The sequence below is a fragment of the Leptodactylus fuscus genome, chromosome 4, assembly GCF_031893055.1.
Source record: "Leptodactylus fuscus isolate aLepFus1 chromosome 4, aLepFus1.hap2, whole genome shotgun sequence".
In the NCBI taxonomy this organism is placed as follows: Eukaryota; Metazoa; Chordata; class Amphibia; order Anura; family Leptodactylidae; genus Leptodactylus; species Leptodactylus fuscus.
The window spans coordinates 25,380,489-25,406,379 of NC_134268.1; the positions used below are offsets into that span (position 1 = coordinate 25,380,489).

The window sequence follows — 25,891 nt, forward strand, 5'->3', positions numbered from 1 at the left end:
TTCCTTCAAAAACTGTCTGGCAGAGAAGAATTGATGGAAGGCAAAGGTCAAGGGACACACCAAATAATGATGGGATTTAGTTCTCTCTTTTGTTCGTTCACTTCATTTTGTTAATTGATAAAAATAAAACTATTGACGCTTCTATTTATGAAAACATTCTCATGTCTTATGCAGCATTTTTCAACACCTGCATTAAACTTTTGCACGGAACTGTTAGTCTAGAATAAATAGGGGTAAAGCAGGCCTAGCTATAGTCAGAAGCACAACATTAAGGTGTCCGTCTTCAGATTAGTTCTACTTGTTAGAAGCTTCTGAAGACAATAACTTATTTCAAAAGTGTCTTCCCATTGGAACCCCAAAAATGGTTCTGTAGTATGGAGAAATTAATCATTAAAGCCTATAAAAATGAATGTATTATCTATGTAAGGCTTGGTTCACATCTGCGTTCGGCATTCCATTCGGGGAGTCACATGGAGACCCCCTGAGTGGAATACCAAATGCATTGACAAGTGGTGAGAACTGAAAGCACACGCACCCCATAGACTATAATGGGGTCCATGTGTTTTCTGCGCGGTGTCCGCACAAGTCATGCAGAAAGAAAAGTAGTTTATGAAGTCATGCATGGAAAACACATGGACCCCATTGTAGTCTATGGGGTCCGTGTTCGGGAGGTTCCCATGCGGACTCCCCAAATGGAATGCTGAACGCAGATGTGAACTGGGCCTAATAAAGGAAAATAATAGGCAATTTTTGATACTTTTTGAAACAAGTTCCTGGTTGAAATTTGTAATATGTTCCCCATTATGCCACTGTTTTTCTTTCTATGTATGTCAGAGGGACCTTTGGTCCTGTTACAAAGTTCTTGGGTCAAGTTTGTAACATTTCCGCCACTATGTGCCACTGTTTTTCTTGTTCTGTACGTCAGAGAAGGACCTTTGCTTCCCGTCGAGCACCACAGCTTAGGTGTGACTTCTACCTCCTATAACTACACCTTTGACTATGCCAAGCAGCCCTCTGGTTCATAGTTGACTTGTTAATCATGACAATAAAATGTATTTGGAATATAAAAGGGTACAATAATAAAATAAGGTGTCAGAAGCCTCGGCAGAGATTTACTACCTCTTTTCATTACTGTAATTTTCTCCAGCAAATGTTCACATTAAGCAATTCTTCTTAAGAACAATGACAAATGATAATGCCAGGATCCTGACACTAAAATGATCTCATTTCCATGTTAAAACAAATTGAAGATAATTGACGACTGAATTTGAAATCATAAAATTACCTTATGTGACTTTCTGTGAACTCATGTTAACTCAAAATACATCAAGTTGCCATGATGGCGCACTTTTCTCAAGTGATTCTATTACATTTTGTTGAAATCCTATTTTCGCTTCAGTTTTGTAAGTGTCGAACTGCAATGTATGTAAGAAACCTATGGGAGCTAAAGGCTGTTAGAAAAACATCAGGGGCAATTCGCAAGGGTGGTCTACTATCTCTATGAGGCATATTCAACTACCAACATTGTGTTATGGATAGGGTTGAGCCGATCTTGAGATTTCAGGATCGACTTTAAAACCGATCGCGATCATGAAATTTACTTGATCGCCGATCGGGATCTGATCTTTCCCAATCCCGATTGCTCAACCCTAATTGTATATTATATATACAGTGGGGTTGAGACGATCTTGAGATTTCAAAATCCGATTTTCGATAATTTTTCAGCCGATCCTGATCGCAATTGTGAAATTTGCTCGATCGCCGATCGCGATCCGATCTTTCCTGATCGCTCAACCCCAGTTATGGAGCATATTACGGTGATAAATAGCATACCTTTGTTAAATATGTTACTTATATAGATTTAGAGGAGAAACAACTTTGAAATGTTATGCAAATGTTTAGTGCACTGGGGGCAGGCTTTAGGAGGAGCACTGCCCTTGCAGCTCAAGATGGATGGGTGATATTATAGCATTGGTAACATCAACCCCCACAGCAGTGGGTGGCAGACAGGAGATGGTAGGGGTATGAGCATCAGAAGCAGTGCTCTGAGATTTGAAGACCCGCCCCCAGTGCATCAACTACCTTATTTGCGTACGATTTCAAAGCTGTTTTTCTCCAAATCTACAAAAATGACATACATAACAGAAGTATATGGTTGTTCACTGCAATATACTTTGTAACATGATTGTAGAAGATGAATTTGCTTGGAAAGCTGGTAGACAGTTTTGGGCTAAGGCCCCACGGGACATCTTGCAGCAATAACCACGGCAGCAACGGATAACAATTCTTCCCACAGCGCTTTAGACAGAAAGTTTGCAGAGTTTTCCTCTGTGGACTTTCTGTTAAAATTATAGCTATGGGGAAACCGCCAGCATTTCCGTAAGTATAATTGACATTCTGCAACTTCCAAAACTGCACCAGTTTTGGAAAGTGTGTTCGCACCGCGTTTTTTTCCGCAAAGTGGGCCTCGGATTCACTAGAATCCCATCCACTTTGCTCTTACTGTAAAACATCATGATTTTCCCCCACTGAGTTTCGGCCTTAGACTGTATTGACACTGCAGTTTCTTGCAATACACTTTTCAAAAAATCTTATAAGTATTTTGCCTGTGAAAACGATGATCTAAAACCCAAGGCACTTTCACTCTGTTTTGCCTATGTAAGTGAGCCTCCTCAAATGGAGTTGATAAGTGTGTGGCCACATGTTGGTGCTTCAACAGAGATTTCAATCCTGAAGCCACAGCAAGCTAGGGTAGAAGATCCAGGCATGGTCTACTGCTAAAAACAATGAGAAGCAGATTGGGGCAGATTTTCAGACAGAAAATAGGGTGTATTTACATTTTGGAAAATGAAGAGAAATTTGTGGCAGTCTTCCGACTCGGATTCCTCTCCACATTCTGGCCTTGTGCATCCCACGGCCGAAAGCCATAGCAGAGCTTTCAGCTTTGAATCAGCCACAGGATCCATAGGTAGAACAGGTTGGATATTTATTTTTTCAGCATCCTGCATAATTCTATATTGCCCAAGGGAAGGCAGGTTCAGGACTGAATTGGAGCTAATGATGAGTTGGAATCCTCCTCAACCACAAGCAACAAAACCCTTTTGACTTGCATTAGTTGTGTCCATAGGGAGGAAACCTTAGGATATCCTCCCTATGTCAAAAAAGCTAAACATAGACTGCATACATAGTGTGAAATGGCCCATTGCATGAAGAATATGTAGGGTAAGAATAACATCTCCATCGGTGGGTTTTTTGGGAAATCTGAAAATTGGTAAAGATGTGGGTATCTAGAACACTATGGAATGGACAGGGCACACATCTAGCGATAGGATGAACCACCAACATAAACCACCAGCTTGCACAGTTGGATACCATGTTGTCTTAGTTATCCACCCGTTGTACTGCCTACCGGCCATTCTGTCTTCCCTTTCCGTTAAAGCTACTGAATGCCACTTGGCTAAGAGGAGCGCCTGTGAGCATAGGTTGTGCTCTTTCACCATTTTCTGGTGCAGCCATGGTCACCACCTTCACAGAAACCATGTCAATCCCCAGCCACGACTCTGCTGCTGCCTCCACTCACTCTCTTCTAGCATCAAGCAACACATCTATGATGGCTTTTCTTCTAGATAAAAGCAGTGATTGCCATTTTTCTTTCAAAATCAAACAACTAGAGGCAAACCAAGCTCTATCATCTTGCTAAGTGGTTGCTGGGGGGTATTTTAGCTTAACTCTTGTGAACCCCTCTAATAGCACTCCAGAATACATTACCACTCCTATCTATCTATCTATCTATCTATCTATCTATCTATCTATCTATCTATCTATCTATCTATCTATCTCCTATCTATCTATCTATCTATCTATCTATCTATCTATCTATCTACACACCATATTAATAATAAATGTGGGACTTTGTATGCTGCATATATGTATTATTTACTAGTACAATTCATTGAACAATTACTTTATTCTTTCATTCACAGTCTTCAGTTCCTGGCATTCGACACAGAGGCGTCACATGATATCCTACGTGTTTGGGATGGACCTCTCGAAAATGAAATGCTGCTCAAAGAAATTAGTGGTTCCCTTATTCCAGAAGGAATTCACAGCACTCTCAATATTGTTACTATCCAATTTGACACAGATTTTTATATCAGCAAATCTGGATTTGCAATTCAGTTTTCAAGTAAGTTATTCTTTGTTATGTTTACTAATTAATAGAGATGAGCGAACAGTGTTCTATCGAACTCATGTTCGATCGGATATTAGGCTGTTCGTCATGTTCGAATCGAATCGAACACCGCGTGGTAAAGTGCGCCATTACTCGATTCCCCTCCCACCTTCCCTGGCGCCTTTTTTGCTCCAATAACAGCGCAGGGTAGGTGGGACAGGAACTACGACACCGGTGACGTTGAAAAAAGTAGGCAAAACCCATTGGCTGCCGAAAACATGTGACCTCTAATTTAAAAGAACAGCGACGCCCAGCTTCGCGTCATTCTGAGCTTGCAATTCACCGGGGACGGAGGTTTCCGTCCAGTTAGCTAGGGGTTAGATTCTGGGTAGGCAGGGACAGGCTAGGATAGGAAGGAGAAGACAACCACAACAGCTCTTGTAAGAGCTAAATTCCAGGGAGAAGCTTGTCAGTGTAACGTGGCACTGACGGGCTCAATCGCCGCAACCCAGCTTTCCCAGGATCCTGAATGGAACACACTGACAGTGTATTCCCGTATACCCCATATATACACCCCAAATCCCCGTTCCAACGGTGTGCCCCCCCACCTTCACCCCAGAAATACACTGCAAGTCCCCTAGCAATAGAATTGGGGCTATATACACCCACTATTTTTGCTACTGGTATATAGTGCCATTGTCTGACTGGGAATTCAAAGAATATATTGGGGTTACGTGCACCCACAATTTTTGCTACTGGTATATAGTGCCATTGTCTCACTGGGAATTCAAAGAATATATTGGGGTTATAAATACCCTCATTTCTTGCTACTGGTATATAGTGCCATTGTCTGACTGGGAATTCAAAGAATATATTGGGGTTACAAATACCCTCATTTCTTGCTACTGGTATATAGTGCCATTGTCTGACTGGGAATTCAAAGAATATATTGGGGTTACAAATACCCTCATTTCTTGCTACTGGTATATAGTGCCATTGTCTGACTGGGAATTCAAAGAATATATTGGGGTTATAAATACCCTCATTTCTTGCTACTGGTATATAGTGCCATTGTCTGACTGGGAATTCAAAGAATATATTGGGGTTATAAATACCCTCATTTCTTGCTACTGGTATATAGTGCCATTGTCTGACTGGGAATTCAAAGAATATATTGAGGTTACAAATACCCTCATTTCTTGCTACTGCCATATAGTGCCAGTTTCTGACTGGTAATTCAAAGAATATATTGGGGTTACGTGCACCCACAATTTTTGCTACTGGTATATAGTGCCATTGTCTCACTGGGAATTCAAAGAATATATTGGGGTTACAAATACCCTCATTTCTTGCTACTGGTATATAGTGCCATTGTCTGACTGGGAATTCAAAGAATATATTGGGGTTATAAATACCCTCATTTCTTGCTACTGGTATATAGTGCCATTGTCTGACTGGGAATTCAAAGAATATATTGGGGTTACGTGCACCCACAATTTTTGCTACTGGTATATAGTGCTATTGTCTGACTGGGAATTCAAAGAATATATTGGGGTTACGTGCACCCACAATTTTTGCTACTGGTATATAGTGCCAATTTCTAACTGGGAATTCAAAATGCGCAAGGCTCCCGGAAAGGGACGTGGACGAGGCCGTGGGCGAGGTCGGGGGAATGGTTCTGGGGAGCAAGGTAGAAGTGAAGCCACAGGGCGTCCCGTGCCTACTCCTGTGGGGCAGCAATCATTGCGCCACTCCACAGTGCCAGGGTTGCTTGCCACATTAACTAAACTGCAGGGTACAAACCTTAGTAGGCCCGAGAACCAGGAACAGGTCTTGCAATGGCTGTCAGAGAACGCTTACAGCACATTGTCCAGCAGCCAGTCAGACTCTGCCTCCTCTCCTCCTATTACCCAACAGTCTTGTCCTCCTTCCTCCCAAAATTCCCAAGCTTCACAGAACAATAACCCCAACTGTCCCTGCTCCCCAGAGCTGTTCTCCGCTCCTTTCATTGTCCCTCAACCTGCCTCTCCACGTCACGATTCCACGAACCTAACAGAGGAGCATCTGTGTCCAGATGCTCAAACACTAGAGTGTCCTCCATCTCCGTTCGATTTGGTGGTGGATGACCAGCAACCCACCCTCATCGACGATGATGTGACGCAGTTGCCGTCAGGGCATCCAGTTGACCGGCGCATTGTGCGGGAGGAGGAGATGAGACAGGAGTTGGAAGAGGAAGTGGTGGATGATGAGGACACTGACCCGACCTGGACAGGGGGGATGTCAAGCGGGGAAAGTAGTGTGGATGTTGAGGCAGGTGCAGCACCAAAAAAGGTAGCTAGAGGCAGAGGCAGAGGTCAGCAGCTTAGGCGAAGCCAGGCCACACCCGGAATCTCCCAAGATGTTCCAGTTCGTACCCAGCCCCGAAAAACTCCCACCTCGAGGGCACGTTTCTCGAAGGTGTGGAGTTTTTTCAAGGAATGCGCCAAGGACAGATATAGTGTTGTCTGCACAATTTGCCTCTCGAAATTGATTAGGGGCTCTGAGAAGAGCAACCTGTCCACCACTTCAATGCGCCGTCATTTGGAATCCAAGCACTGGAATCAGTGGCAGGCAGCAACGGCAGGACAAAGGCCGCCTGCCGTTCACGCCACTGCCACTGCCTCTGCCACTGCCTCTGCCTCTGCCACTGCCACTGCTGACTGTGCTGGCGATGCACTCCAGAGGACGAGCCAGGACACCACTTCATCTGCCTCCGCCACTTTGTTGACTTCTCCCTCATCCTCCCCTGTTCCTGTCTTATCTCCTTCTCCTGCACCATCAAAGGCACCATCAGGCGCTTCTTTACAACAACCCACCATCTCTCAGACATTGGAGCGGCGGCAAAAATACACTGCTAACCACCCACACGCGCAAGCCTTGAACGCCAACATCGCTAAACTGCTGGCCCAGGAGATGTTGGCGTTCCGGCTTGTTGAAACTCCCGCCTTCCTGGACCTGATGGCAACTGCGGCACCTCGCTATGCCGTCCCTAGCCGTCACTACTTCTCCCGGTGTGCCGTCCCCGCCTTGCACCAGCACGTGTCACTCAACATCAGGCGGGCCCTTAGTTCCGCGCTTTGCACAAAGGTCCACTTGACCACCGACGCGTGGACAAGTGCATGCGGACAGGGACGCTACATTTCACTGACGGCACACTGGGTGAATGTAGTTGAGGCTGGGACTGCTTCCCAAACTGGCCCGGTGTACCTCGTCTCCCCGCCTAACATTCCTGGCAGGGACACGAGAAGAACTCCCCCCTCCTCCTCCTCCTCTACCGCCTCCTCCTCCGCCACCGCCTCCTCCTCCGCTGTTAGATTGACCCCAGCTACGAGTTGGAAACGTTGCAGCACTGGCGTTGGTAGACGTCAGCAGGCTGTGCTGAAGCTGATCAGCTTGGGGGACAGACAGCACACTGCCTCCGAGGTGAGGGATGCCCTCCTCGATGAGACGGCAATATGGTTTGAGCTGCTGCACCTGGGCCCAGGCATGGTCGTTTGTGATAACGGCCGGAACCTGGTAGCAGCTCTGGAGCTTGCCGGACTCCAACATGTTCCATGCCTGGCCCACGTCTTCAACCTAGTGGTGCAACGTTTCCTAAAGAGCTACCCCAATGTTCCAGAGCTACTGGTGAAAGTGCGGCGCATGTGCGCCCACTTTCGCAAGTCGACAGTAGCCGCTGCTAGCTTAAAATCTCTCCAGCAACGCCTGCATGTGCCACAACACCGGCTTTTGTGCGACGTCCCCACACGCTGGAACTCAACGTTTCAGATGTTGAATAGAGTGGTTGAGCAGCAGAGACCTTTGATGGAATACCAGCTACAAAACCCTAGGGTGCCACAAAGTCAGCTGCCTCAGTTTCACATCCATGAGTGGCCATGGATGAGAGACCTTTGTGACATCCTACGGGTCTTTGAGGAGTCCACAAGGAGGGTGAGCTCTGAGGATGCGATGGTGAGCCTTACAATCCCGCTCTTGTGTGTTCTGAGAGAATCCCTGATTGACATCAGGGATAACTCAGATCACACAGAGGAGTTAGGGATAGCATCCGATCCGTCACAGCTGGAGAGTAGGTCCACACATCTGTCCGCTTCACTGCGTTTAATGGAGGAGGAGGAGGAGGAGGAGGAAGAAGAGTTGTCCGATGATGTGATGGTGATACAGGAGGCTTCCGGGCAACTTCGAATCGTCCCATTGTTGCAGCGCGGATGGGTAGACATGGAGGATGAGGAGGAAATGGAGATTGAACTTTCTGGTGGGGCCAGAGGAGTCATGCCAACTAACACTGTGGCAGACATGGCTGAGTTCATGTTGGGGTGCTTTACAACCGACAAGCGTATTGTCAAAATCATGGAGGACAACCAGTACTGGATCTTTGCTATCCTTGACCCCCGGTATAAAAACAACATCTTGTCTTTTATTCCGGTAGAGGGGAGGGCCAATCGCATCAATGCTTGCCACAGGCAATTGGTGCAGAATATGATGGAGATGTTTCCAGCATGTGACGTTGGCGGCAGGGAGGGCAGTTCCTCCAGTAGGCAACCAAGTTCTCACTGGTCCACACAAACGAGGGGCACACTGTCTAAGGTCTGGGACACCTTGATGGCACCCCCTCGCCAAAGTGCCGCCACGGAGGGTCCTAGTGTCACCAGGCGTGAGAAGTATAGGCGCATGTTGTGGGAATACCTTTCCGACCACAGCCCTGTCCTCTCCGACCCCTCTGCGCCCTACACGTATTGGGTGTCGAAGTTGGACCTGTGGCTTGAACTTGCCCTATATGCCTTGGAGGTGCTGTCCTGTCCTGCCGCCAGCGTCCTATCTGAGAGGGTGTTCAGTGCAGCCGGTGGCATCATCACTGACAAGTGCACCCGTCTGTCAGCTGAGAGTGCCGACTGGCTCACTTTGATAAAAATGAACCACCACTGGATAGAGCCTTCATTTTTGTGCCCACCTGTGTAAAGCACCCCAACATGAAACTCCATGTCTGTACTCAACCTCTCCAATTCCTCCGCATCCTCATACTCATCCACCATAAGCGTTGCACAATTCTGCTAATACTAGGCTCCCTCCACCCTGATTTCCCCCAACTCTGCTGGTTAGAGGCTCCCTCCACCCTGATTTCCACCAACTCTGCTGGTTAGAGGCTCCCTCCACCCTGATTTCCACCAACTCTGCTGGTTAGAGGCTCCCTCCACCATGAATTTGCCCAAACTGGGCTGTTTAGAGGCTCCCTCCACCATGAATTTGCCCAAACTGAGCTGTTTAGAGGCTCCCTCCACCATGAATTGGTCCAAACTGGGGTTTTTAGAGGCTCCCTCCACCATGAATTGGTCCAAACTGGGGGTTTTTAGAGGCTCCCTCCACCATGAATTTGCCCAAACTGGGCTGTTTAGAGGATCCCTCCATCATGAATTGGTCCAAACTGGGGTTTTTAGAGGCTCCCTCCACCATGAATTGGTCCAAACTGGGCTGGTTAGAGGCTCCCTCCACCATGAATTTGCCCAAACTGGGCTGGTTAGAGGATCCCTCCACCATGAATTTGCCCAAACTGGGCCGTTTAGAGGCTCCCTCCACCATGAATTGGTCCAAACTGGGGTTTTTAGAGGCTCCCTCCACCATGAATTGGTCCAAACTGGGGTTTTTAGAGGCTCCCTCCACCATGAATTGGTCCAAACTGGGCTGGTTAGAGGCTCCCTCCACCATGAATTTGCCCAAACTGGGCTGTTTAGAGGCTCCCTCCACCATGAATTGGTCCAAACTGGGGTTTTTAGAGGCTCCCTCCACCATGAATTGGTCCAAACTGGGGTTTTTAGAGGCTCCCTCCACCATGAATTTGCCCAAACTGGGCTGTTTAGAGGCTCCCTCCATCATGAATTGGTCCAAACTGGGGTTTTTAGAGGCTCCCTCCACCATGAATTGGTCCAAACTGAGGTTTTTAGAGGCTCCCTCCACCATGAATTGGTCCAAACTGGGGTTTTTAGAGGCTCCCTCCACCATGAATTGGTCCAAACTGGGCTGGTTAGAGGCTCCCTCCACCATGAATTTGCCCAAACTGGGCTGTTTAGAGGCTCCCTCCACCATGAATTGGTCCAAACTGGGGTTTTTAGAGGCTCCCTCCACCATGAATTGGTCCAAACTGGGGTTTTTAGAGGCTCCCTCCACCATGAATTTGCCCAAACTGGGCTGTTTAGAGGCTCCCTCCATCATGAATTGGTCCAAACTGGGGTTTTTAGAGGCTCCCTCCACCATGAATTGGTCCAAACTGGGGTTTTTAGAGGCTCCCTCCACCATGAATTGGTCCAAACTGGGGTTTTTAGAGGCTCCCTCCACCATGAATTGGTCCAAACTGGGGGTTTTTAGAGGCTCCCTCCACCATGAATTTGCCCAAACTGGGCTGTTTAGAAGCTCCCTCCACCATGAATTGGTCCAAACGGGTTTTTAGAGGCTCCCTCCACCATGAATTTGCCCATACTGGGCTGTTTAGAGGCTCCCTCCACCATGAATTTGCCCAAACTGGGCTGTTTAGAGGCTCCCTCCACCATGAATTGGTCCAAACTGGGGTTTTTAGAGGCTCCCTCCACCATGAATTGGTCCAAACTGGGGGGTTTTAGAGGCTCCCTCCACCATGAATTTGCCCAAACTGGGCTGTTTAGAGGCTCCCTCCATCATGAATTGGTCCAAACTGGGGTTTTTAGAGGCTCCCTCCACCATGAATTGGTCCAAACTGGGGTTTTTAGAGGCTCCCTCCACCATGAATTGGTCCAAACTGGGGTTTTTAGAGGCTCCCTCCACCATGAATTTGCCCAAACTGGGCTGTTTAGAGGCTCCCTCCACCATGAATTGGTCCAAAATGGGGTTTTTAGAGGCTCCCTCCACCATGAATTGGTGCAAACTGGGGGTTTTTAGAGGCTCCCTCCACCATGAATTTGCCCAAACTGGGCTGTTTAGAGGCTCCCTCCACCATGAATTGGTCGAAACTGGGGTTTTTAGAGGCTTCCTCCACCATGAATTTGCCCAAACTGGGCTGTTTAGAGGCTCCCTCCACCATGAATTTGCCCAAACTGAGCTGTTTAGAGGCTCCCTCCACCATGAATTGGTCCAAACTGGGGTTTTTAGAGGCTCCCTCCACCATGAATTGGTCCAAACTGGGGGTTTTTAGAGGCTCCCTCCACCATGAATTTGCCCAAACTGGGCTGTTTAGAGGCTCCCTCCACCATGAATTTGCCCAAACTGAGCTGTTTAGAGGCTCCCTCCACCATGAATTGGTCCAAACTGGGGTTTTTAGAGGCTCCCTCCACCATGAATTGGTCCAAACTGGGGGTTTTTAGAGGCTCCCTCCACCATGAATTTGCCCAAACTGGGCTGTTTAGAGGCTCCCTCCATCATGAATTGGTCCAAACTGGGGTTTTTAGAGGCTCCCTCCACCATGAATTGGTCCAAACTGGGCTGGTTAGAGGCTCCCTCCACCATGAATTTGCCCAAACTGGGCTGTTTAGAGGCTCCCTCCACCATGAATTGGTCCAACCTGGGGTTTTTAGAGGCTCCCTCCACCATGAATTGGTCCAAACTGGGGTTTTTAGAGGTTCCCTCCACCATGAATTGGTCCAAACTGGGCTGTTTAGAGGCTCCCTCCATCATGAATTGGTCCAAACTGGGGGTTTTAGAGGCTCCCTCCACCATGAATTGGTCCAAACTGGGGTTTTTAGAGGCTCCCTCCACCATGAATTGGTCCAAACTGGGGTTTTTAGAGGCTCCCTCCACCATGAATTGGTCCAAACTGGGGTTTTTAGAGGCTCCCTCCACCATGAATTGGTCCAAACTGGGGGTTTTAGAGGCTCCCTCCACCATGAATTGGTCCAAACTGGGGTTTTTAGAGGCTCCCTCCACCATGAATTGGTCCAAACTGGGGGTTTTTAGAGGCTCCCTCCACCATGAATTTGCCCAAACTGGGCTGTTTAGAGGCTCCCTCCACCATGAATTGGTCCAAACTGGGGTTTTTAGAGGCTCCCTCCACCATGAATTTGCCCATACTGGGCTGTTTAGAGGCTCCCTCCACCATGAATTTGCCCAAACTGGGCTGTTTAGAGGCTCCCTCCACCATGAATTGGTCCAAACTGGGGTTTTTAGAGGCTCCCTCCACCATGAATTGGTCCAAACTGGGGGGTTTTAGAGGCTCCCTCCACCATGAATTTGCCCAAACTGGGCTGTTTAGAGGCTCCCTCCATCATGAATTGGTCCAAACTGGGGTTTTTAGAGGCTCCCTCCACCATGAATTGGTCCAAACTGGGGTTTTTAGAGGCTCCCTCCACCATGAATTGGTCCAAACTGGGGTTTTTAGAGGCTCCCTCCACCATGAATTGGTCCAAACTGGGGGTTTTTAGAGGCTCCCTCCACCATGAATTTGCCCAAACTGGGCTGTTTAGAGGCTCCCTCCACCATGAATTGGTCCAAACTGGGGTTTTTAGAGGCTCCCTCCACCATGAATTGGTCCAAACTGGGGTTTTTAGAGGCTCCCTCCACCATGAATTGGTCCAAACTGGGGTTTTTAGAGGCTCCCTCCACCATGAATTGGTCCAAACTGGGGGTTTTTAGAGGCTCCCTCCACCATGAATTTGCCCAAACTGGGCTGTTTAAAGGCTCCCTCCACCATGAATTGGTCCAAACTGGGGTTTTTAGAGGCTCCCTCCACCATGAATTTGCCCAAACTGGGCTGTTTAGAGGCTCCCTCCACCATGAATTGGTCCAACCTGGGGTTTTTAGAGGCTCCCTCCACCATGAATTGGTCCAAACTGGGGTTTTTAGAGGTTCCCTCCACCATGAATTGGTCCAAACTGGGCTGTTTAGAGGCTCCCTCCATCATGAATTGGTCCAAACTGGGGGTTTTAGAGGCTCCCTCCACCATGAATTGGTCCAAACTGGGGTTTTTAGAGGCTCCCTCCACCATGAATTGGTCCAAACTGGGGTTTTTAGAGGCTCCCTCCACCATGAATTGGTCCAAACTGGGGTTTTTAGAGGCTCCCTCCACCATGAATTGGTCCAAACTGGGGGTTTTAGAGGCTCCCTCCACCATGAATTGGTCCAAACTGGGGTTTTTAGAGGCTCCCTCCACCATGAATTGGTCCAAACTGGGGGTTTTTAGAGGCTCCCTCCACCATGAATTTGCCCAAACTGGGCTGTTTAGAGGCTCCCTCCACCATGAATTGGTCCAAACTGGGGTTTTTAGAGGCTCCCTCCACCATGAATTTGCCCATACTGGGCTGTTTAGAGGCTCCCTCCACCATGAATTTGCCCAAACTGGGCTGTTTAGAGGCTCCCTCCACCATGAATTGGTCCAAACTGGGGTTTTTAGAGGCTCCCTCCACCATGAATTGGTCCAAACTGGGGGGTTTTAGAGGCTCCCTCCACCATGAATTTGCCCAAACTGGGCTGTTTAGAGGCTCCCTCCATCATGAATTGGTCCAAACTGGGGTTTTTAGAGGCTCCCTCCACCATGAATTGGTCCAAACTGGGGTTTTTAGAGGCTCCCTCCACCATGAATTGGTCCAAACTGGGGTTTTTAGAGGCTCCCTCCACCATGAATTGGTCCAAACTGGGGTTTTTAGAGGCTCCCTCCACCATGAATTTGCCCAAACTGGGCTGTTTAGAGGCTCCCTCCATCATGAATTGGTCCAAACTGGGGTTTTTAGAGGCTCCCTCCACCATGAATTGGTCCAAACTGGGGTTTTTAGAGGCTCCCTCCACCATGAATTGGTCCAAACTGGGGTTTTTAGAGGCTCCCTCCACCATGAATTGGTCCAAACTGGGGGTTTTTAGAGGCTCCCTCCACCATGAATTTGCCCAAACTGGGCTGTTTAGAGGCTCCCTCCACCATGAATTGGTCCAAACTGGGGTTTTTAGAGGCTCCCTCCACCATGAATTGGTCCAAACTGGGGTTTTTAGAGGCTCCCTCCACCATGAATTGGTCCAAACTGGGGTTTTTAGAGGCTCCCTCCACCATGAATTGGTCCAAACTGGGGGTTTTTAGAGGCTCCCTCCACCATGAATTTGCCCAAACTGGGCTGTTTAAAGGCTCCCTCCACCATGAATTGGTCCAAACTGGGGTTTTTAGAGGCTCCCTCCACCATGAATTTGCCCATACTGGGCTGTTTAGAGGCTCCCTCCACCATGAATTTGCCCAAACTGGGCTGTTTAGAGGCTCCCTCCATCATGAATTGGTCCAAACTGGGGTTTTTAGAGGCTCCCTCCACCATGAATTGGTCCAAACTGGGGTTTTTAGAGGCTCCCTCCACCATGAATTGGTCCAAACTGGGGTTTTTAGAGGCTCCCTCCACCATGAATTGGTCCAAACTGGGGTTTTTAGAGGCTCCCTCCACCATGAATTTGCCCAAACTGGGCTGTTTAGAGGCTCCCTCCATCATGAATTGGTCCAAACTGGGGTTTTTAGAGGCTCCCTCCACCATGAATTGGTCCAAACTGGGGTTTTTAGAGGCTCCCTCCACCATGAATTGGTCCAAACTGGGGTTTTTAGAGGCTCCCTCCACCATGAATTGGTCCAAACTGGGGGTTTTTAGAGGCTCCCTCCACCATGAATTTGCCCAAACTGGGCTGTTTAAAGGCTCCCTCCACCATGAATTGGTCCAAACTGGGGTTTTTAGAGGCTCCCTCCACCATGAATTTGCCCATACTGGGCTGTTTAGAGGCTCCCTCCACCATGAATTTGCCCAAACTGGGCTGTTTAGAGGCTCCCTCCACCATGAATTGGTCCAAACTGGGGTTTTTAGAGGCTCCCTCCACCATGAATTGGTCCAAACTGGGGGGTTTTAGAGGCTCCCTCCACCATGAATTTGCCCAAACTGGGCTGTTTAGAGGCTCCCTCCATCATGAATTGGTCCAAACTGGGGTTTTTAGAGGCTCCCTCCACCATGAATTGGTCCAAACTGGGGTTTTTAGAGGCTCCCTCCACCATGAATTGGTCCAAACTGGGGTTTTTAGAGGCTCCCTCCACCATGAATTTGCCCAAACTGGGCTGTTTAGAGGCTCCCTCCATCATGAATTGGTCCAAACTGGGGTTTTTAGAGGCTCCCTCCACCATGAATTGGTCCAAACTGGGGTTTTTAGAGGCTCCCTCCACCATGAATTGGTCCAAACTGGGGTTTTTAGAGGCTCCCTCCACCATGAATTGGTCCAAACTGGGGTTTTTAGAGGCTCCCTCCACCATGAATTTGCCCAAACTCTGCTGGTTAGAGGCTCAATCCACCCTGATTTTCAAAACAAATGTTGGTGCCAACCTCAACTTACTACAAGGGCCAAATTCACTGCTGGTGACAAGCTCTCCTCACTGCAAGTGCCAAATACACATGTTTCAAGGTGTTTTCCTACTGTCAGAGAGGTGGTATTGAGTGTGTAAAGTGTGTAGTTGTTAGGCTGTGATGTTGGGGTAATAGAGGGTCTTTGGTGTGTTAGATGCCCCCAGACATGCTTCCCCTGCTGTCCCAGTGTCATTCCAGAGGTGTTGGCATCATTTCCTGGGTTGTCATAGTGGACTTGGTGACCCTCCAGACACGGATTTGGGTTTCCCCCTTAACGAGTATCTGTTCCCCATAGACTATAATGGGGTTCGAAACCCGTTCGAACACACGAACATTGAGCGGCTGTTCGAATCGAATTTCGAACCTCGAACATTTTAGTGTTCGCTCATCTCTACTAATTAACCATTGCATGTATACTTTAGAGAACATCCCGTGCATACAGTATTAGACAGAAAATACATTTGACATCTTCAGAAAAAATGAATTTTCAGCTACAGGGATGAGTATTAGGAATGGGCACACCTTGTTAGATTGATTTTGCAAATATTTGCAAGGTTAATCTGTAAATTTCATAGCCAGAAGTGGTAGTATTATACACTGGGGTCTCTTCAGACCCCTCAATATTATAATCAGAGGTCAGGAAAGATGCAGAAAAAGGGAAAAAAAAAAAAAAAAAAGCACTCATGCTTGATTATGCTGAACTTTGCTGTGACGTATGGTCTTCTTTACTGGACTTTTCCAGTGTCTTCCAGCCTCCTTGCTGATGTCTGCAACTCCTGGTTCAAATTACAGACCTCAACAGTCACGAGGAGGGCAACAACTTAATGATGCCTTCAACATCTGAAAACATCATGGCACCTTAGTATTGGACAGCTTAGTGATTGACTTTAATAAGGTAGGGTTTACTTTTAGCCAGCAAAAAGGCTAGGACTCGCCACAAGAGGTACCAGAAAGAGCTGGGTATCACAAGGCTAGGAAGGTTCACATCAGGTGGTTGGTTATTGCTACCCGGCTTTTTCCAGTAGTTCTGCTATGCCATAAAAACTAGAGTTCATGTCTCATTTTCATGGACCCTGAAGATTTGCCAGAACTATTCATAGGTCTTAATAAATCTGGTATGTCACATTAAAAGTAGGTTAGGAACCTTCTTGCAGTGCGACTTGGAAGAACACAATCACACTGAGGGAGTGGTTGGAGGTAGGAGGTTGGTGCTACCCAGCTATTTATATGAATTTCTGGGCAGATGAATGTAGAAACCGGTGCCAGGCAATGCAAGTCAACAATGCAGATGGTCCACACAAGTGTAATCTGCCTGAACAACTTGCAAAATAATGATCTACCAGTTTGTTGGAGGCAAATAAATCAATTAGCTAGCCAGCAACAGCCTTCTCCTCCTCCTCCCTTCTCTATAGATTTCTGTGTGCGCTGCTGATACACCTGCTATTAGTGATAAGACCCTGAGAAAACGGAAGGAGGAGAAAAACAGCCAGATAAGGGGAGAAGGAAATATAGTTTTAATAAGATATGTTACAAAGTTTCATATATTTACCAGTACTATTCATATATGAAAAGTGGTTGTATCATTGGTAAGATGTAAACTTTAATTATATTTGTACCAAGGTCTCTTGATGGGAAAAAAAAAGTGGATATAGTCGTCACCTGTAGAGGATCTGTCACCTGAATTGACATGTTTTTTTGTATTTTTCATTGTGAGGAAGGATATTTGTATGTTATATTGTACACATTGTATTTTACCTGTTGTACTTGGTATTGCTCAGGGCTCGTTCACATCTGCGCCCGGGTCTCCGTTCTGCAGGTTTCCGTTTCCTGCACAAAACAGAGGCAGGAGATGGAAACCTGCAGGACTCTTTCTCACCCATTCATTTGAATGGGTTTGAAAGATGTCCAGCCGTGAGCGGCGGTGAGCATCTTATGCTCTCTGCCGCGAAACCGTTTTTTTAAAATTCGGACACAGAGTCGGACATGCAGTACTCTGTGTCCGGTTTAAAAAATCCTGTTTCGCGGTGGAGAGCATAAAACGCTCACCGCCGCTCACAGCCGGACCCGGTTTGTGGTTTCTGTCTTCTTGCATGCAGAGGATGGAAACCACAGAACAGAGACCAGAACGCAGGTGTGAACCTAGCATCAGAGGTTTGCTCTTATGTGTCAGCACAGCCTGTGTAATTGGTTTAGTCATTGTGATGCGCAGTCCAGGAAGCTCAACGTAATGTGTGCAGTAGACATAATGTGCAATTCAAAGCTCAGTTGACCAAGGAAGAAGGAAGTCCTGTGTGGTAATTTAGTTAGCCAACCAGGGTTTCTGACCATTGCAGACATTGCAGCAGCAGACTGAGAATATTTCCTGGTCAAAGGGTTTATAGTTTGATCAAAGAATAAATTATGTCACAAGTAGGAGGTTACAGGAAGTAGCTTGGGTGGTCAGGGGCACATAAACGGGATGAAGTTTACGATTTCAGGGTCAGATTCTTTGGGGCCTAATGGGGTATTGGTCCATCATCTTATTCTGAAGCTCCCAGCCAGACTTAAACAAATCAGGTCTTTTCCTTCTTATCTCACATTTTTTTTTACATATATTTTTCTTTAATTACATCTTGTAACGGACTGTATCTTTGTTATGTATTAGAGATGAGCGAACACTAAAATGTCCGAGGTTCGAAATCCAATTCGAACAGCCGCACAATGTTCGGCTGTTTGAATGGATTTTGAACCCCATTATAGTCTATGGGGGGGAAAAACTCGTTTCAGGGGTAGGCAAAATTCGATACAATTATACTTACCAAGCCCACGAGTGATGGTCGGGCTGCATTCCCCTTGAAGCCTTCTCCCGGTGCAGCGCCCCCACGGAGTCTTCCGGCTGGAATTCACTCTGCCATAAGCATCGGGGCCTATGCAGAGCCGACTGCGCATGCGCGGTCGGCTCTGCCTGGCCCGACGCCTGAGCAGAGCCGACTGCGCATGCGAGGGCATGCCCGCGCATGCGCAGTCGGCTCTGCCTAGGCCGGATGCCTAGGCAGAGTGGATTCCACCCGGAAGAAGACGCGGGTATGCAACGCGGAGAAGACTTCGGAAAGGTAAGAGAAGAACCAGCGTTGATTGGCAGAATGTATAGCATTCTGCCAATAAACGCTGGCTCTGCATCGAACCTTAAACTTCAAACAGCTAGTAGTGTTCATCGAGTACGAGTATTTCGAATACCGAAGTATTCGATCGAACACTACTCGCTCATCTCTATTATGTATATTAAATCTAAAATTTATTATAGTTTGAGGCTGTGGGTTTCTCTCTAATGCATATAGGTTTCCGTTCAGGGGGTCCTCAAGTGGACTTCCTGAATGGAAACCCCAACGCAGATGTGAACCGGACCTAAGTGATGAGTGGTGTCAACTTTGTATGGATGGGTGAGTGTAAAAGATTGCTTCACTTCTGTGTAGCCTAGAGTGATGTCTGCACTGTAAGGGATCGTGAAAGTCGAGTTCCCTTTTATGATTGTATCTAGATCAAATGCACGTGTGTAGTGAGTAAGGTGAACAGATAACCCCCAGTACTGGTATGTCATCATAACCTAATTCAGTTACTACCAATAATAATTCAGAATTAATTCATCTTATGTAGGGACACACTATTTTGATAAGGGTAATGGTAATACCCAGTTGTTGATTTTTGCATAAAATTTTAATAGGATAAAACTGATAAAAGATCTTAAACAGATACTTCATAATTACAGGAGAAATACAACTATTAGACTTAGACTTTCACCTAGTGTTTGTGAACTCCTGAAGATCTGTTTGTTCAGATTGACCACTCTATATAAGCACAAGCTCTCCCCCCACTGGTGAAGAAAAGAAGACTGGATATTGACAAATATACATAGAGACCAATTCCCTTAAAAAATAAAATAGACTTTTCCTTTAAAAGTGTGTTTAGTTTGTCAGTAAATGATATTTATTTTACCAGTAGGTTTATAATTTTCTGGTCAATGCCTTAATCATCTTAATATTTTTAATTATGTTCTGACATGCTAGATACAAAAGAGATAATTATCACTTTGATGTGCAGATTTAATGCAAATGATGCCTTCCAATTGTATATCTTACTAATTCCATGTCAAATTAAGGTGTGAATAGAATTTTTCTAATTAGATATTGTAATTCAGAATCTTCTAGGATTATTTCATTTTTTTTTTATTTAAAAAAATAAGATCATTAACAGAGTTATGGGCTCGCCTTATTAGATTGATAACCAATACCCTCGGGGAAGGTGGAAATGTATATTACATTTTCTAAAGATTGATGATGTGCTATAGGACAGCCGGCACCTACAGTAATGCATTTTATTAACATATAATTATACAATATCACCGTCAGTTATAAAGGGGATATTGTAAAATGATAGAGAGTCCATTTCTTGATGGAGTTAACATATTGGAGACTGCTAGGTTTTCATCGAAATTGGGAACATGTCTCAAGCATTTCCTTCGAGAATCTAAGCTTAGTACTTAGGCTAAGTTCACATGGGGGGGGGGGGGGTACAGCGGATTTTGGCACCAAGAGTAATACGGGGAGCTGCCTCACTCTCGGGTCAAAACTGGAGATGAGCGAACACTAAAATGTCCGAGGTTCGAAATCTGATTCGAACAGCCGCACACTGTTCAGCTGTTCGAGTGGATTTCGAACCCTATTATAGTCTATGGGGGGAAATGCTCGTTTCAGAGGTACGCAAAATTTGATAAAATTATACTTACCAAGTCCACGAGTGACGGTTGGGCCAGATTCCCCTTGAAGTCTTCTCCCGGTGCAGCACCCCCGTGGCGTCTTCCAGCTGGAATTCACTCTGCCTAGGCATCAGGGTCTAGGCAGAGCCGACTGCGCATGCGCGGTCGGCTCTGCCCGGCCCGATGCCTGAGCAGAGCCGACTGTGCATGCAAGGGCATGCCCGTGCATGCGCAGTCGACTCTGCCTAGGCCGGATGCCTAGGCAGAGTGAATTCTAGCCGGAAGACGCCGTGGGGACGCTGCATGGAGAAGACTTCTAAAGGTAAGAGAAGAACCAGCATTGATTGGCAGAATGTATAGTATTCTGCCAATCAACACTGGTTCTGCATTGAACCTTAAACTTCGAACAGCTAGTAGTGTTCGATCGAGTATGAGTATTTAGAATACCGTAGTATTCGATCGAACACCTACTCGATCGAACACTACTCACTCATCTCTAGTCAAAACCCACCTGCCAAGACTGTCGTAGCTTCTGACAGTCCCGGCTTCATCCTCTGGAGCAGGCTCAAATGAATGGGTCAACTCCGGAGGGTTCTGCCACGAGGGCAGCCCGCCTGAAGAAAGGTAGCCTGGCAGTCTACATAGATCACCATTGTGAGGGGGTGGATTATGACGTGGATTACGCACCATAATCCGCCCCCTTAGTGCCCGTGTGAACGAGCCCTTATAATTACAGTGTAAAGGTGGAAGATCTGAATTGCAGATTGAATGCAGAATGAATGTAACCATAGTCAAATTAATTGTCTTTTGATGTCGATATCCAAAATAAAAACAAGAAACATGATAGAATATTGTCCCTATTTAACCCCTTCACACCACGGACATTCCAAAAGCCTTAAAGGCATTGTCCATGATATACAACTTTCCACAAAGGGCCAGAGGAGGTGAAAATAATAATAATAATTTAAAAAAAAAAAAAACCTACTCGTCTGTCCCTGGTTCTCCAGTATCCCATGTCACTGTCTTGTTCCACGGCAGCCCTGTGTTCTTCCACCAGAATTCCTTGCCTTATGTCACTGCCAATACGTGTATAAAACAACAACTATATACAATGTATAAATAAAAAGTGATGCAAACACGTAATATCCACAATGTAAATAGGCGCATTACCAGTGAGCAGAAAACTGGTCCTTAACACACAGTGTAAGAGGGAAAAGTTCAGACCAGGTCATAAAAAAAATATAAAGAAAAATAGATCTAATAAAAACTTTGAGAGAGAATTACATCTTTAAATATTACGCATTTTAAAATATTAACGCAATTGAAATTTGTTTAAGAATACGCCTGAAGCAAAGTGTGTCCTGTATCAAACAACTTAGGCGGCAGTTGAGACACATCAATAACAATTGTGTTGGCCAAACTCTTTGCCGTTCTTCTTGTTCTCTTCACAGCAAAAGTATGAATTGGGGAGTGTGAAGGCCATGGGGTGGTTTCTTGATAGTGGCCATGAAGTGGGTGTAATGTATAGCCTAAGATTAATACAGTTTACAAACGCCATATATACTGTGAATGCAATAGCACCCTCCTCTAGGTCAATGATCCCCATTTTTACCATATGAGACCCCCTCCAAAATTTTGACCTCCTGAGAAACTCCTAATAACATCCAATCCATTTTATGAACATGACCTACATGTCCTATACTGCTGTATAATATTGACCCACGTTGGACAGCCCTTCTTTTATCCTAAACTGATCAATGTTTTGTCCACACGATGGTTCACTGATTTGGAAACTTGCCTCTAAATGGTGGATTGAAGATTCATGGGGGGGGGGGGGGGGAGCACAAACTGGCCTATAATTTCAATGATCTCTCCAATCTCAAAAGTCAGTAGAAATTACCATTTTTTTGTACATCCTGTTCCAACTAGGGAGTTTTTTAATAATTCACTTCAATAATAAATGAATAGGTTGAATAGAGGAAGAATATGCAAATCTGACTTCCATGATGTAATTAGGATGCCAGTGCCTCAAGTATGCACACCAATAGAGGGCGCTGACTGAAAATGTGCAAGTCTATCTTCCCATGTTCCTTTGCACAGTGGAGCGCTCATGGCTTAATAAGACTCTAAACACCTAAATGGTGGTCTTTCCCTATGGAGTGACAATATCCCCTCAACTAGGTTGAATAGAGGAAGCTTTTGTTTAAGAAAATTGGAATGTAAGTGCAACAAAATATGAATAACTTCTGAATAATTATATCACATATCTATATTTTTACATTTCAGGTTCGGTGGCGACAGCGTGTCGAGATCCTGGGGTTCCAATGAATGGAACTAGAAATGGTGATGGCCGAGAACCTGGGGATACTGTGATTTTTCAGTGTGATCCTGGATATGAACTCCAAGGGGAGGAGAGAATTACTTGTATTCAAGTAGACAACCGTTTCTTCTGGCAGCCCAGCCCTCCATCATGTATTGGTAAGGTCTAGCTTCAGTTGCATAATATCAATTTTTTTTCATATGAATTTTCTTTTTCAAAATGCAGCCTATTCTGGGCATTGTACATTGTCTGATGTTTTATTCTACTTGTCTATGGAATAAATAACGTGTTGAATGTTACAGAGCAAAAAATCTCCTTCACAGTCAGCAAGCAATTATGCCTTGAATGGAATGATTGACAAAAAATTGACTATACTCAGTACATATATTTTACCATGTTTCCTTCTTTATTTTAAAAAAATAAATAAATTGTATATCCAGAATTCTGTAGGGATTTACATTATGGCAGTGACCTCACTTATATCATAAAGAAGACTGACCGGATCACAATAGAAGATAACTCCTCTACAGAAAACATTAGAAAAAGTCATAGATTTCACTCATCAATAAATACGTTTTAAAAAGTTACTGATTAGAGATGAGCGAGTAGTAATCAATCGAGTAGGTATTCGATCGAACACTACGGTATTCAAAATACTCGTACTCGATTGAATACTACTCGCTATTCGAATGGAAAAATTTGATGCAGAACCAGCGTTGATTGGCCGAATGCTATACAGTTGCCCAATCAACGCTGGTTCTTCTCCTACGTTTAGAAGTCTTCTCCGCACAGCGTCCCCGCAGCGTCTTCCGGCTCTTCATTCACTCTGCCAGGCATCGGGCCTGGGCAGAGCCGACTGCAAATGCCCGCACTACAAGAAAATGGCCGCTTTGACTATAAGCGGCCATTTTCTTGTAGTGCGGGCATGCGCAGTCAGCTCTGCCCAGGCCCGATGCCTGGCAGAGTGAATTCAGAGGCGGAAGACGCCGCGGGGACGCTGCACGGAGAAGACTTCTTGGAGAATCCAGCCCGACCCTCACTCGTGGACTTGGTAAGTTCAATTTGATCAAATGTTGCCTACCCCTGAAACGAGCATTTCCCCCCATAGACTATCATAGGATTCAATATTCGATTCGAGTAGTCAAATATTGAGGGGCTACTCGAAACGAATATCGAACCTTGAACATTTTACTGTTCGCTCATCTCTATTACTGATACGTTCTTGTCAACTTTTTTTTCCCAGCTCCATGTGGTGGAAATCTAACTGGCTCTGCTGGTTTCATTTTGTCTCCAAACTTTCCTCATCCGTATCCACACAGTAGAGATTGTGACTGGACTATCACAGTGAACCCAGATTATGTCATCTCTTTGGCTTTCATTAGGTAAGTGTACACAACATGACTTACCTTGGATTTCAGAGTCTGAAGTTAAGCCACAGCGATCGGTTCCTTAAGATTCCTTACTATGAGATTATATAACATCTGTTATAGTTAACCTGAAAATTGCCAATTTCCTGTTACTCCAGCATTGCTGGCCATCTCTCCCAGTACTACTAAGCACTAGCCTCAGTAGTCATGTACTTTCCATGGAGTAATCACCATTGAGGATCATGATTGACTACAGTAGTCATGTAAGATAAGATAAGATAATCCTTTAATAGTCCCACAGTGGGGAAATTTCAGTATGTTACAGCAGCCTAGTAATACAGATACAGGATAACACACAGTAATATATTACAGACGTAGACACATGTAATTGCATCATCACTGTAGGATTAGGTAGGACCATTGTAGTGGCAGCAATGGAGCAAATGGATATTTAACAGCTGAGTATAGACTTTTTATATACCATTTGTTGATTTTAGAAATTTTATTTAAATACCTTTACACCCCATTTAATTCCAATTGGAATTATCACTTTATAGATATTTTATTTTGAGTTCTCCCTGTAAAAGGTAAAATATGGAGAAATCCCTCATTGCTGCAGATTTATGGATATACTCTACAAAGAAGGAAATTGGCCTGCAAAATTATAGATCTCGTCCCCGATTTCCACAGCTTTGCAATCTAAGCTACTTCAGCTGTATTTATTCTTACATATAGAAAGGAAAGACAGACAATGAGTTATAAACTTGACCCAGCCCCTGTCCTTACCTACTTGCCCCAACTGTCCAAATGACAGGGACAATTGGGTGACAGTCCCTTCTCTAGATAAGTGTAAACACAAAACACAGACAAGATAACATAACAGAGAAGAAGATACAGCCAGCCAAGAGTCAAAGCCGGAGAGACAAAGCAGTACAGAATCACAATCAGAAAGAGTAGTAACAAGAAAAGCCAAAGGTCAGAAAATACAATAGCAAAGAGAACTTCTTAGCAAGGACAACGTCACAATAGTCAGCAAACGTGTGGGCTGATGACCTGTTCAAAGGAAGTCCAGAACCCGCCCCAGGCTCGATTGGCAGATAAGCTGTCAATATACACAGGTAAGGCTAAGAATAACTATTTGAGGAGCAGAGGGAATAGAGGAGAGTTCAGACAGAGCAAAAAGAACCTAAAGCAAGAAATCATAACTGAATAATTTTACAAAGCAATTATCACAATCAATCCGAGACTAAACAGCTGGTTATGTAAAAGTACGAAACGAGGGGTATCTCAGTTGGGTATACAATAGAGAGGGACATGCGGATGTTAAGTGTGTTATATTTGGTGATTGTTTTTTATACTGTAGCTTTTGTCTATTTGTGATATTCCCTGTTGAATGTGTAATGGGTTGCTAATTGCTTCTATATTTCACATGAGTTGCTTGTCCTTAATCACCATGTTGCTAACTGGTGATGGACAGGAGAGAAAAGAAAGCTAATTAATAGGGTACATCCACTTATCAGAAAATAATTAGATATAGCCGGGTGGATGGAAATAGTTTGCCAGATGTTACTGTTACTTATTTGTCTGTTAAATAAAATGGATGGTAATTTGGGACATCGTCATTGGAACAAAGGACAAGATGAATGTTATTGACAGGGCAAATGTCAGCAGTAAACGCAAACTCATTTTATGAAAGTAATTTATGTCTGTAGCTCTGGCCATATTATTTAGTAGATACAGTCCTGGACCTAGGGAGTCCTGCACTATCTATAGGTAGGTGCCTATGATCATAATGAGTCCTGAAAAGTGATTTTGATAAAACAGGAAATGAAGTGGCTTTGGTGCGACTCACTAAAAGAGGCCTTAACCTAAACCATATGTTTATATGATGATCTATCTCCTTTAACTTAGAAACAATGATCTTTTGTTTCCAACAAACTTCCTTCAGGTGCGCGT

The 25,891-nt window shown here is 45.3% G+C and overlaps 1 protein-coding gene across 1 annotated transcript in view; it reads left to right on the top strand.

The window, feature by feature from the left end:
- The window catches only part of CSMD3 (CUB and Sushi multiple domains 3), a 1,052,627-nt gene that overhangs the window by 646,795 nt on the left and 379,941 nt on the right, over positions 1–25,891 (top strand). The window contains exons 27-29 of the mRNA XM_075270295.1: positions 3,984–4,186; positions 22,535–22,726; positions 23,812–23,950. Of these exons, the coding sequence (XP_075126396.1) occupies positions 3,984–4,186; positions 22,535–22,726; positions 23,812–23,950 (534 nt within the window). The remainder of the gene's footprint in view (positions 1–3,983; positions 4,187–22,534; positions 22,727–23,811; positions 23,951–25,891) is intronic.